Genomic DNA, 14,817 nt, shown 5'->3' on the forward strand with positions numbered 1-14,817 from the left:
AGTATGGACGAGGACGCATGACACTGTGGAGGCCACCATTGTTGCTATTGTACATCTACTTGCACATGTGCAGCAGACCCATTTACTAAGGCCGTGGTGTGCATGCACTGGGAGCTTTTTTCCTTTGTTTCCACAGAGACGGAGCCAGAGTGTTTTCAAAAAGTTCCACCTTGGCAGCTGTTTTCAAAGAGTTGCCTTTTCAGTGGCTCCGACCACCATTGTAATGTTAATAGACACCCAAAAGGCAACAAAGGTTTTCTGTTTTCACTTAAAAACATTGTGAAAATGGGGCCTTACAGTAGTAGTAGTGAAGTCCTCAATGAGAAAGGAACCTAAAAGAAAAAGACCTGTGGTCTCCTAATCAGGGATCTATCGAATCATGGCCTATTGTGTCAAATCTAGAATTGAGGTTGGAATAACATGAACATGGAATACTCATCCAAACACATCCAAACACATAAGAAAAAAAAAAATGAAACCATAAAAAAAAACTTTTCCTTGAGTGCTTTTCACAAAATCCTTACTAAAACTTGTCGTAAATATTGTAATGGAGTGGTGAGCTGATTGGCAACAAATTTGTCTGAAAGATTTATGCACCACAAAGTCTTTTGCGGTTTTGAATTCATAAATAAGAACAGAAATCTTTACTTTTACACAATGTAGAGGAGGATGTGTTTGTATGATTTGCTTTCATAAAACGGATTATGTCTTGTTTGCATTCATTTTTATTCCATGTCATCAACCACTTTGCGAAAACCCTGGGAGAGAACTCAAGGCATGCAACGTTTCCCATTTACAGAAAGTTGAGGAACAAATAGAAAATGATGAGTCATACAATCGACTTAAAAATAATTACTCAATTACCCAAACACATTGCTTTGAATCTGCTGCCATGGCAACGGAAGGTTGAAAACAGAGGTGATGCATGCGAGGAACCAAAGTATGACTGCTTTGCCAGTTGAGAAAAAAAAAAAAACACATCTCTTGTACTGAATGGGTGTTTTGGGGAAAGAAGAAAAGTGGCATTGTGTTTATGACTATAGCGCAAACAAACCAAAGCGTTGACTGAAAGGCTGCTCTGGTATGAGGTGAATGGATATCTGGATGCCTTACTGGGCACACAGGACCAGACAAGATCCAGCCTCTATTACACACCTGCTCCCTTTAGCCGCCTCTGCACCCACACATTAAATGCAATACAAACAACCACTATAGAATGAGCATCCAGTGTTATTTTAGACGCCTAGGTAATAATTTTCAGAGGTGAGGTCTTCTATGGTTTGGGGTTCGAAGGAAGAACAATCCTGTAAACCTTTAACATCGAAACGAAACCCAGTGATCAGTCACGAGTTTGTGTCATTTTCCCAGGGGAAACTGGAATGTGTGGCACATGGAGTTTTCTGGGAACGAGGTCCTGGAAGCTGAGCTATGTTTTGGTCCTGCTGTGACCCAGTGGACCAGGCAGGGTCAATGTACCTGAGGGTTGACAGAGCAGAAGTGGGTCAGCTTGAAGGGGGCAACGGGAAAATGGGGGGAACTGTGTCAAAGCCATGTCCCTGTTCCCTTTCTGTCCACCTCCTCGTCTTCCTCCACACCCTCCTAATCCCCCTCCCAAGTTTCTGAGTAATGAGCTGTTGTGGTAGGGTGGCGTGCACGTCCTCCTGCAGCGATAGGATCAGGGAAAGTCTGGCCTGAGTGACAGCAGAGCACAGATGCCAAAGAAAGCCCAGTGGGGGAGGTCCCGGAGTCTCAATAAAGCTTATTAGCAGGAAAAAGGAGACTTCTGCAACTGTAACATGTTCGGCATGAATCGACGAGACAGCTCGTGTCAAATGGCGGAAGAAAAAGGTTTGAGAAGATACAAAAGTTCGCCGTCAGCTTCAACCTTATTACGCAAGAAACAGTGATGGAAAGTACGGATGTTGCCAGAATTTGTACATCAGACACTTTACATGCCCATAAAACTTTATTTGCACATAGGATCTAATTTGGCAAACGGTACTTAGCAGGCTTGTTAGTGAACTTTACTTCATTAGATGTTTACTGTTCCCTAAAGGGGATTTGTGAGTTTCAAAACCAGCTGCTGAAAGACATCATACAGAAGTTTGACAAAAAATTGTTTTAAGCACGAATTTCCTTCTGTTATAATTGGGTCATGGTTTTTTGATTAAGGCGTGCATTTTTCTTTCATGAGAATGAAAAATAAAAGCCGGTATTTGGGTTTGAGTCTTAATCAGAAGCCTCTGTACTGGTCAACTGGATCATTGACCTCAACCAAGATGTTTTACCAGGCATTAATACCTACTCAACCAAACGACCATGCTTCTATAATGCATCCAATCTCTTCCAAACAAGCAAGTCATTGTATTAAAGGTTGGATAGTTACACTAAGATAGGTCAGGTTTCCGTAAAATTCATTTTAGTTCCGAAAACAGAGATATATGACCAGCATCACTTCCTCCTAATGACACCCCCCCCCAAAAAAAAACTTTAACAACAAACAATAACAAAAACTACAAAAAAGAAACATGACACTGTGATCACTGTGTGCATCAAACTCATGCTCAAGGATCATTTTAGTGAAAACCGAAATTTGTGGAAAACGGTTCGCAAGTTGGAACTTCTTGAACATGCTCTGACTTCAGCTCCGTGGAAACAAGAAAATGCAACTTTCTGAAAATTCTCTTTCTCCATGCAGATGGTGGAACTGCTGCTTCTGTACATGCATGAGTAAGGCAAGGCAAGGCAAGGCAAGGCAAGGCAAATTTATTTATAGAGCACCATTCAAACACAAGGCAATTGAGAGTGCTTTACAAAGAAATTAAAGAAATTAAAGGAATACAGAACAAAAGAAATAGCTTAAAGCTTTAGAAGAAATGAAAGAAATTCATTAAAACAAATAATGAAGAAAAATATAATAAATAAGGTAAGAGATTTATTAAGATAAGTTTAATAAAGTAAGTAAAATCCATTTTTTATTCGAAAGCCTGTGCAAATAAGAATGTTTTAAGTCCTGATTTAAAAGAAATGATTGTGTCAGCAGTCTTCAGGTGTTCAGGAAGTTTGATCCACAGGTGAAGAGCGTATAGGAGCTAAAAGCTGCTTCACCTTGTTTGTTTCTGACTCTAGGAACACTGAGTAAACCTCTTCCTGAGGACCTCAGAGGTCTGGAGGTCTTATATTCTACAAGTAAATCTGAGATGTATTTAGGCCCGAGACCATTCAAAGCTTTATAGACCAGAAGTAAGATATTGAAGTAACTCCTTCAATCCGAGACAGACAATAACAATATTTGCCTCCAGAGTGTCATGACTCCTAGTACATATTCTCCAGAGACTTGGCAGTCTTATATTTGACAGTGACCATAATAACAATCCAACTTGGTCCTCTGTCCATATGAATGTCCATGTACTCCCATTGTTAGTGTTTATAACGTGCATGTGCATGTGCAGGTGTTGCATGTGTGTCGGGTTTCATCACAAAACACCTAACATCACCCACTAGTGGCCCAACAAGAAAACGACATCCTTTTCACCATTTCTGCCGTTGCTATGTAAACAAACATTGTTTTCAAAATGTTGATGTGTAAATGCTAAACTGAAAGGAATACACAGTAATGATGCGTTGCTACTTGAGACATTGACGTGTAAATGGGGGGACACAGATAGCATGCTGTTATTGTCCCGAAAACAACTTGTTATTAAAAGATGGTGGTATTGTTAATCAAAATCAAAACTGCTTATTATATTATAAAGATCAAGGTAAAACATGTTATTTCTGATACACTGTAATGACATTCATGGACAGTCACACACCAATGTCGATGGCCGCCATGTGAGATTCAGTGTCTTCCTTAAGGACACTTCAACAGAAGGACATAGTTGGATGAAGACTTAATCACCACAAGACGAATTGCTCCAGCAACTGAGCAACAGTCACCCGTATGTGTCCCATATAGAGACATTTTGAAGTTATGAAGTTATGAATGGTAAATATTGTAGGATTCAAGTCAGGTCTAGAACTTTTTGCCAAGTTCGTTATATATGAATGATATATTGTGGCTTTGAAATATAGATATAGATACTTTGCAGTATGCAGCACTAGCCACAGATTATAGACGAAAAAAATCTGTAAACATGTTTTTTTATAAAGCACTCAATAAGTCCTACTTATGGAAACACAGTGGTGATAAACACATTGAGGTAAAACAGCAGACGAATGTCCGAAGAGACTTAATGAAAAAAAAAGTACAAGGTGTACCACAGCTCAATACAAGTTGTGTTTCTCATGGGATCATTTTATTTCCAATAGTATACAAAAAAGTAAGAATGTTGGCGTCTTTTTGGGGAATTTAATGACGTGCCTGTTCCCATGCTTGCTCCTACAATCAGTTGGGTAGAAAATATCGAGCTGCACAGGCAATAATGTGCAAGAATGAGCTCAAGCTGCGCATCATTAGTGTCACCCCTGGTTACAAAGACTGTAGACCCAGACGTGTCTGCATCCACGGAGCGCACCCGCAAAACCTTCCAATTGTTGTCTATCCGTTTAACCCTGTCAAACAAAAGACTTTGTCACCCCCTCATTACTTTATTGTTCGTCTCCATTCACTTGTGTTGTGCATTCCACTGGCCCTTGTTCAGTAATATTTGCTGACCTGAAAATGTGATTCGAATTCCTTGAAGCATCTTGATTTGCTGAATCTGAATATATCTTGCAAGTCTCTTTGTGGAATTAAAGTTTCCTCAATGAAAGGGGCTGTTGGGAAATCAGCTAGAAGCTCATGCAAAAGGGTAAGAAAAGAAAGAAGGCACGAGGCTGAAAAGGGAGACAGTTTCAAGTCAGCTGGGTTTCTTAGCCTTACAAGAATGTTTAGTCGCTAATTTGGGTGAAATCCTTCTTAAGACCACCCGGCCTGCAGGTTGTTCTTCCAAGATGATTGAGTGGCCTGGTCCATCAATCACAGGGCTCAGAGCCGTTCGCCAGCTCCTCCAGGGATCTGCCTGGGATACAACCTCAACATTGGGCTTCTCCACTTAACTGGAAAACTTAAGAACGCGCGGGAGGCAAGTGGGAGCAGGGATGGATGCCATCCGCAGGATACAAACAGGAGGCACTCTGCATTTCCATTCCACCGGGGGGCAGTCTGTAGGGAAACGCCAAAGCCAAGACCTCCTCAGGATCCTTTCCAGCAATTAGCTTTTTGACAAGCTGCCACGGGACAAACTGGTGCCGCTGACTAAGGATCAGGGACAAACAGAGCTCTTTAATCACCATCGAGGGTTTTCAGGTCTTTCGAAGCTCCGCAACAGCAAAGCCATCTCTTATTGGCCTTTAAGTCGCAGCTTGATTGGAGCAAACAGCTCAAAGGGAAGTTTGTTATTTTCCTTCAAAACAAAATGTTTTCTTGACACATACCACATTATCCAGTCTGTCACGATCCATATCACAATCCCTGTATAGCGTGACCCCAGCAGTGCTGCAGAGGCTAATCAGTTAGGACACGTTGGATTAATATCAACATTCTCCAACTGATCGACACACAAACATCAAGCCCAATATGTGAAAGCTACAAGATGCCGTATTTGCTCCATTGTTAGCTGTGGAGCTGTATCACATTGCTTTAATACAACCATCCCTGTGGGGCAGCGACACAAAAGCTTTGATTAGGAGCTTATTTCATTTTTCTGCAACATTGAGCGTTTACACGAAACATATTTTTCATTGTTTCTACTTAGAAAAGTATGCATTTTACAGCTCTGTTTGTCTTTTTAGGAATGTGCCTAACGCCCTGCCCTGAGATGCTCATGACAGTGTAACCCGCATCAAACACACTCGAAACAGACCCACATTCCTCGATAATCTTCAATTCATTGTGGAGTATTAACCAGCTGGGCTCGATCCAACATGAGGCATGCAACAGCACATTCCCCATCCAAATGTGCTTAACTTAACTTGTATCCAATTAAGACTTCCATCACATAGTTCACATACATCTGCCCCCAACTGGGAATTATTCCTCGTCGTGGTCAGGCCCGCTCAACCCTGATTAGCCATGCTGCTGCTCACATAATGGAAACCAGCATTTCGGTTGTGAAGGGATAACACTAAGTCAACATTGATGAATCAAGCGCTGTCACAGAGATGTGACGTCTTTATCTCCTCACCGCAAGAAGCTGGTGTGGATTTTTTCCAGTGCATTGTTTTTTTTCTGTCAGTGCCTGTTTCGGAGGAGAAGTCATTGCATCTCTGGTTTGTGTTGGTCGTTCAGAAGTGTTCATGTTGGATCAGTGCTAATAAAAAGCAAGAAGCACAGTCATTGTGTCCTCGCTGGTTGTCAGATCAAATGTCTTGGGACTGGATGGGAAACTTGGAAGGAATGAGTTCATAAGGGACGAGCTGTAAGTTGTGGAGCTCTGTGGGCCTCCCTCCATTGCCTCATCTGACTTTACTGATGTAAACCTTGTGAAGAACAGCGTACTCATTACAGAGAATGGAGCAAAGCAGGCAGACAACTCCCACTGATAGAGGTGGAATGGAAGACGGGCCAAAGACTCTGTGAGAGCACCGAAGTCATAATGACCTTGATGACCCAGAGAGGCAAACTTAGAGGACGCCGATGCTCCTGTGGGTGTGGTTGTAACTTTGAGCTGTAGGGACTTGGCGATGGCATCACAGAGAGGGGCATCCCATCAATGACAAATGTGTTGACAAATCACTTGTTAAATCCCGACAGTACAGTGAAGGTCAAACTCAGGCCAGACTCAACTCACCTTCAGCTGGCGTGGAAAACCTTTGATTGTTTTCCTGATGGAAATGTATCCTTAAAACAACCCCAGAGTTGCACAAACCACACTATCCCGACTCCCTGATTTTTTTTAAGGATAAAATTCCTCTCTGTATCGCAGTGGATCCAGTTTCGGCACTGTGCTTCTAATGGAAATTGTGTAACCAAATCGCCCCCTGGCTGACTTACCTATTCTCATTCCTACTTGACCCAACAGGCCACTGGGCAAGTCTCATACTTGAGGTTGTTTTGACCACTTCAACATTGATTTCAAATACTCCGATGACAGCGTGAAATGGTTTGAAAACCAAAGTTTAAGTAACTGCACCTCGTGATCAGAACAGGAGGGACTGGGCTGACTGCAGCCCTCTCCGGTTGATCTGGATCTCATTACGGGCCAGGAATCCTCAGCATGTAAGTTTTAAAAGCGCTGGCTCCTAAAGGCGTCGTCTCCCACTGAGATGGGACACGCTGGCACTCCAGCCTCCATGACGTCAGCCCCCCCCCCCCCCCCGAAATGCACATAAACACACCAAGTTCCTCCTTATTGCCTCAACAGAAACTTAAGGTCCTTGGGGTGCAATGATAAATGATATTCAGCTATAAAACATCGTTGGCTGCACAGAATTAAGAAACGCTACCAGGCTGCAACAACACTAATATAGAGTGACTCTATATGACATTGAGGTTGATGTACATATAGCTTGAAGCTTCACTCATGCTGGTATCCCCTGCAGATATATAAAAAAAATAAAACAGCAGGTCTTTCTCTCGGTCTATAAATTGATCGATGGTAGCATAGCACACCTAAATACAAACATGGTTTTCATGGCATCATTATCACCTACTCAACAGGAGACATAGGAGACTCTTATAAAGCTATATGACCTCTGTTCGTGCTGCAGGTCGGCAAATGGCTCATTCACTATGAAATAAAAATGGCAACATCATTTTTCAGAGGCTCTCGTCTGCAGGCTACATATCACTTTCTGTCAAACAGAAATATAAGAAACTATACACTTTGGCCAGTAAACGAGGAATGTGGCTTAAAGATAAAGCCAAGCGTCTAAACTGGGAACAATAACACTCTGGAGGAATTCTGAGTATTTCTCTTATTAAAGCTTCCTCCAAGACCTCTGGGACATAGTACATGACTTCATTTTGACTTCATTTCTCCTCTCCTTCACTCTCACTATTCCTGCCTGCATGTGACCCTCGCCTGCAGTACGTTGCCACAAAAATGAGCAAACTGGGTTTCACTCCGTTTCCCCCCACCAAACATCAAAAGAGGGAGCAGAGGAAAACATCTGGGAGCCAAAAGAGATCATGTCGGAGACCGAGGAAGAGCGGGAATCTGGCGTGTCGAGGGAGCTGAAGCCTGGGAGGGAAAAGAATGGATCAGCATTTATTATTGATGGAGCAGACTGAGAGCGATGGATGATGAAGTCTGCTTTTGATTAAGGTCCGGTCAGATATTAAACAAGGTGCAGCCGAACTGACAGCCAACTGGCACCTGCGGGCATGGCCGTAATGTGTTTATGAAAACTGGTGAATTGAATGAGCCTCCCATGTGGCAACGCATTATAGCCGCTTGCCGTGAGGGACCGAATCCACCTCTCCAAAGAACACAGAGAGCTGTCAGCCCCAGTGAGAGTCTCCATCCAGTGTGAACGGTGTCACCACCCACCCTGCCTGCCGGCGAGCAGCCACCCCGCTGCTGTTCCTCAAACCTACCGCAGCTCTGGTTGGGAGGCAGCCGAACCGCGGCTGTTCAGTTCACCACTCGTTTGATGGCTTGCAGTGCCCACAGGGTGGGTGGCACAACTGCCAGGCTCTCATCTATACGCTAAATGTGCTTTCATTTGATTCCAGTTTTGGTTTTACTAAGGCAAAAAAAAAAATCCTTCCTTTTCACAACTCTCAGAATTCAGGAAGCTTTGTGAAGATGTGTTAATCATAGTCAGTCATTAGTGATAAAAAATCCATCAAGGCTGCCAAGGAGTATAGAAACCATCACTAAAACCTTTAAAGCACTTTCTCCTATTCTGCCACTGCTGACAGGAACTGGCATACAATCACCTCATAACTAACACAGGAACTGCTTACAATATCAAGAAAATTCAAACATTTCCAGAAAGCTGAGAAATAGAGCTTTTTGTCCACATGCTAGTCATTACAGTGACTGCCATCACTTCTGCAGTACAACTCTCCAATCACAGATAATATTCACCATCATTTGGAACATCCACAGTCATGAACCTGCAGCAAAACTATAACTATAACAAAATACTGCCACATATTAAGAGTTATCTTGTAAAAATTTGGCAGAAGAACACCCACATTACATGTTTTTGGGTGATTCTCAACTATAAAATGACCAAGTCCCAGGCGAATATGTACTGGGAGTCATGACACTCTGGAGGCAAACATTGTTGTTATTGTCCATCTACTTGCACATGTTCAGAAGCAGCATTTCCATTAACACAGAGACAGATCCCGAGCGTTTTCAGAAAGTTGTGTTTTCCTCTGTTTATATAGAGATGGAGTCAGAGCATTTTTTATTTTTTTTAAAAAGTCCCGTCTTGCAAGCCACTTTCAGAAAAGTACGTTTTCAGTGGCCTCAAGCATCGTTGTCATGTAAACGGACGCCCAAAACGGAAAAAAAGTTTTGCGTTTTCATTTGAAAATGCTTGAAAACGGTCGTGTAAGCCGGGCCATATTTTGACAGCCAAAAACAAAAACCTTTACCGTGAAAGAAATAAAGAGCCCAGCTGCATTTGGATGTTTTGAGACATTAGAGAACAGTGATTTGTATACCAGAACAAGAATACCAAAGGAGCTACATCAATAGCAAATGAGAAAGTTATACCAACAGAATTATAGCAGATTAGACATAGATTACATTCATCTGATGGAACAGGGGGGAATGAAGGAAATGCTTAGATTTAATGGCTTTAGTAGTGGAGCTTACCTGGTTTTGTTGGACACTTTTGGCAGTTGTTGAGTCCCCAGGAGGAGCCAACACTTCCACAGCAATCCTCCTGTTTGGTTAGGCCTGGCAGAGGCTTGCCACACTGCAACAAAACACATCTGTATTAAATCTCACAAAAGAAGGTTTCAGGATGAATGTTACATGTTTGTGCATGCATGCTTGTTTGTGTGTGCTGGAATGGGTGTGTGCATGTTCGTGTCAGACTGTGTGTGTGTGCGCGTGTGTGTGTGTGTGTGTGTGTGTGTGTGTGTGTGTGTGTGTGTGTGTGTGTGTGTGTGTGTGTGTGTGTGTGTGTGTGTGTGTGTGTGTGTGTGCGTGTGTGTGTGTGTGTGTGTGTGTGTGTGTGTGTGTGTGTGTGTGTGTGTGTGTGTGTGTGTGTGTGTGTGTGTGTGTGTGTGCACCTATCAGCAAGGACAGACTGAACCAGACACATCTGAGGCTATTTATTTGGAGAAGGACATAAACAACTTGTCCTAAAAACAACTAACCTCCTGACGGGCCTCATTAAAACGTGGGTTAGTCGTGAAGATTCCTATCAAAAAGTACTTATTGGAGTTTGTGTCTGGAAATAAACACTGGCCGTGTCCTTTATGCTCCTTTTGGGAAGACATTATTTTCTTGCCATTGACATTGCGACTGGAGGATTTTGTTTCAAGGCCCATAAACGGCAATAAAAACAAACTAAAGCTGGAAAAAGCAACTCTAACGTGAACCACTGTGTTATTACATCAGTAAAAGTAAAGATTCAAAAAGAGCAAAGCAAAAGGATGCCGTACAAGGCCTCAGATTCGCCAAGCCCACAGAGCTGCCATTCAAGCCCATTTCTTCAAACTTCGTTTTGATACAGAACTGTTGTGACTACCATACCTGATCCAGACCATGGAAAGTGCAGTAAATCTGAAAAACGTGCCCTACTGTATAGACACAGAGAGCGTGAAAACTCTACATATTGGAACCACAAAGGAGCCCACATGGGTAAGCTTAACCTTTGTACTCTGAGTGCATCCTAACTCATAGAGTGTCTCTGTTGAGCAACTGGAAAACATGAGATGAGGACGTTTTATCTGTCCCATAGGATGACCTTTCAGTCTGTAAAAGATTAGAAGAATAGAAGTTTACTTTTTTAAAGATTTTTACGAATGCTTGTAGTTATGAAAGCTGTCTGGCTTTTTTGAGCAATGGTGCATTAAAATGCAAAGTCACTACATTAAAGTACAATAACATCATAGGCTTTCAGTTTGTATATATTTTTTACTATGAAATTTCTAGCAGTTTATATTAGGATTTATATAAGAAAAGAAGAGTTCATTCAGGTCCTGACTGCGTTTTCAAGTGAATATGGAAAAAAAATTTTGCTTTACGGAAAAAATTTTTGGGTGTTTTTTTGTTATCTGTTTTCACCACAGTGTGATCGAAGCCACTGAAAATGCAACTTTTTGAAAACGCTGCAACTCTGTCTTCGTGGAAACGATTGAAAACCCAACTTTTCAAAAATGCTCTGACTCAAAACAACTTTTTGAAAATACTGGTACTGCACAAGTGCACCACGGCTGTAGCACATGCACAAGTAGATGGACAATGATAGCAATGGCAGCTTCCAGTTTGGCATGACTCCCAGTCCATATTCTCCTGAGACTTGGTAGTTTTATAGTTATAGTCAACAAATTGTGGCCTGGGAAGCTCACTATATCATTTTCAGCTTTTCTGCCATTTCTGTGTAAACTGAGATCGTTTTCAAAATGTTGCCGTGTAACTTTTCTAAAATGAAATGCCTGAATAAAATAAACACAGAGGGGTTGTGTTTTAGAGTGGACTGATATCCCAAGGTGGGGGCAGAGAACTTCAGATGTACAATAGAAGAAGTAGAAATCAGTTGTATTTTTCGCAATGACTTCTGAGAAGAAATCTTGTAAAAACGAAAAATTGTAGGCTCGTCCTATAAATAATTTCACTATTGCATATTTTCCTTAATTTCCATTACACCTTCAACACATTCTGTATTATGACTTGCCAGATGTTTCAAATAAAAAGCCATTAATTAGCTTATTTCTATGGTTATTATTGGCCATGGATCTGAAAAACTGTTAATATAAATATCTCGTAATCCAATAAAGATTAGGAAACCCAGCATTCAACTAGCCAACTCTCCCTTGGCGGTGACAGTTGGGTGGGCTGGGGGAAAACTTAGACATTGGATAAAAACAGCGTGAAAGTATGTTTCATTCAATATGACCCTTAATAATTCAACACTATACCTGTCCGTCAACTGTCTCCTGAAAGCATCTTCCAACGTTTCCATTCTGTTGATTGTGTGTTGTTGTAGAATGGCCATGGCCGTGTCCATTCCCGTGTCCGTTCCCATGTCCGTTCCCGTGTCTGTTCCTGTTGTGGTCTGGCAGTTTGCTGCTGTGGTCGCTGCTGTGTCTGTGTCCGTTCCCCGGCTGGGAGCGCTGCTGGACGGAGTGAGCCCCGTCCGTAATGGCCGGCCTCTGCCCAAGTTGGACCCGGGCTACTTGGTGGATCTGGACCTCAGCCTCAGGAGGGTGCTGAACATGGACGTTCACCAAGGATGGGTGAAGAGACACTGTGGAAGGACCACGGCATAGTTTAGACAAGTGTAGTGGCTCATTTACAGTCTTAAAAGTTTGAATGATGTGAGTGGAAGCACCTTCAGCCAAGGGATGAGACTTGTATATACATACTGCTGTTTTTGAGCTGTCGGCTATCGTCTTACACAGATTTGTTTGACAAACACTTGCTTCATCACCATGTTATGAGATCGAAAGTACATTGGGAATTCCCCGCAGTGAAGACGCTATTAAGATACTACAAAACAACAACAATACAGAGAGTTTGGGGTTTTCTGGTTTAAATCAAACCATTTAAGACCGAAAACAGATTTGTTGAAATGTTAAAAAGATGTTGCAATGCGGAGAATAAGCTCTTTTGTCCTTCTGACAGAAGGGAAGCATCTATCTTCAGGGAGTGCCAGGATTTTTTCCCAGAATCATGACCCACTTTCATGAATCATAGACTCACAGACAGACAGCAAAGTGCGTGGAGAAGACCTTCTCAAGAGTCAAGGACACGAAACTACCCTCTGTCCATATAGAAAGCAAACAGGCCGGGCACGTTACTTTGCTGTGACATAACAACACGCACAGCGGACTGTTGTTGTAAATGTCCGATTTTTCCACGTAATTTATTTCCAAGGATGAAATATTCTGAGGATAATTTAAATTAACTTCGACAGACCTTCTGCTTTCACTTACTGTTACACCGAGTGAAACACCGAGCGAGACGTGAAGAGGAAATAAAGAACTTACACCAGGGGAGAGGTAAAGTGTGCCAATGTTTTTCTTCCAAGTTAATATAAAGCCATGATGTTGCCCCTCTCTGTTTCCACTATTTTTTATTTTGTTTAGTTTTTTTTTTTCTCATAAAAGCAGCATTGTGTGAACAATATCTGGACTTCCACTGAGTCATCTATTACTTATTCTTCTTAAAATAGAGTCTGAGCCCCGCCACTGGCCCACAGAGATGAAGCCCAAAAAAGTAAACATTGGAGCAAATAAATTACTTGACTAGACTTGCACTTGAGAAAAAGGTCATGTTTTAATGTTAGTAGATTCACTGCAAACAAACTGGATGTGTGCAAGAAACCTTATGCCATTAGTCACAACTTCCTGAAAGAAGGAAGAAAATCAATAATCTGAAGCTTAAATAGGTTACAGCAGAGGTGATGAAGACCCAATTCCAAGTGGACGTCGTCAGAAATTTCCGCTGAATTTCTATTCCTAAACCTGACATACCACTGCATTGTATGGTTCTCCAGTAGTACAGTGCAGAACAGAAGGACCTGCAGCTGGTGGTGAGGGTTGCAGTACACGTAACACTAAATGCCCTAAAATATATTCACTAAGGCCAGCTAAAGGAGCCAACACACCCTGGACCTTACCTGTCTTACAAACCCTTTAAAACCTAAAAAAAAAAAAAAAAAAAAAGACTGAAAAACAGCTTCTATGCAGCAAAATTCACCCAAACTACACAATGACCCCCAATAGCTTGTGGAGAAGACGCTTTCATTGCGCGAGTGATTACCATGCTGATTGGACAGCGGGAGCGTGTACATGGACTGAGACGGAGGTTTTCCTCCGCTCTGGCTGACGTCCTTGATGGAAGGGTTGGATCGGGCGGGAGGCGGGGCTGGCAGGTGGCAAAACTTCCCCGTGGAGTTCGAAGGACACCAGCAGAGGTCTCTACCGATGCAGCGGCCACCATTCAGACAGGGCAGCTGGCAGAAGACTGGGGGAGGAGAGGAGAGCAGAGGGATACATGTGAGATATCTCTCTGATTGACTAACTTCTGCTGGAGTTAGTTGAGAAATGCCTGTTCAAACTGACACTACACCGTAGCAATACTTCTAATTATGGGAGCTTTTTACTCTGTCCGGCCCTGTGAGGTGGCTCTTGGCTTCAGCTGCCGACTTTAATCAAATTCAGAATCGGAAAAATGTTTAGTGCCAGGTATGTTCAGTATGCCAGGAATTTGTCTTGGGTTTTTGGGGGGAGAATTAACAAAAATCAGATTTCTATTGAGGTAACTCAGCTACTTTTTTTAAGAAGTAACCATGTTCTGTGGTCAGGTACAAATTTTTAGTGACTTTTCCAAGACTGGGAGTTACATCAGTTTGTTGGATGTCAGTTAACGGTGCGCCCATGTTATTTCAGTATGCTTGAAGTAATCTGTTATTATAAGTCCAGTATTTTCAACTGCTTGTACTTTCACATGGGGGATTACAAATTGTATCATAACTCCTTGTTTCAACAGATTAATAAAGGGGAGGACCTCATCACAGGCTAAGCGCATGCTAATTTTGGCCAACATTAATTTTGCCTTGTTCTGCGAATGTTACAATAATGTGTCGCTTTATAAAGCATTAGTCCCAACACTGTATATCAAAAGTTACATCTCCTCGTGCTTAGCAATGAATGATGGTGAATGGTTCGGACTCTAATGATCTAATGAACATTTGTTT

The 14,817-nt window shown here is 42.2% G+C and overlaps 1 protein-coding gene across 3 annotated transcripts in view; it reads right to left on the reverse strand.

Moving 5' to 3' along the window:
- Positions 1-14,817, reverse strand: part of LOC308120016 (latent-transforming growth factor beta-binding protein 2-like) — a 112,357-nt gene that overhangs the window by 46,940 nt on the left and 50,600 nt on the right. For all 3 annotated transcript variants that reach the window (XM_080480371.1, XM_080480370.1, XM_080480369.1), the window contains exons 6-8: positions 13,881-14,084; positions 12,035-12,363; positions 9,759-9,861 (exon numbers count right to left, since the gene is read on the reverse strand). In XM_080480371.1, coding sequence (XP_080336497.1) covers positions 9,759-9,861; positions 12,035-12,363; positions 13,881-14,084 — 636 coding nt within the window. The remainder of the gene's footprint in view (positions 1-9,758; positions 9,862-12,034; positions 12,364-13,880; positions 14,085-14,817) is intronic.

This window comes from Lipophrys pholis (genome assembly GCF_963383615.2).
Source record: "Lipophrys pholis genome assembly, chromosome: 14".
NCBI lineage: Eukaryota > Metazoa > Chordata > Actinopteri > Blenniiformes > Blenniidae > Lipophrys > Lipophrys pholis.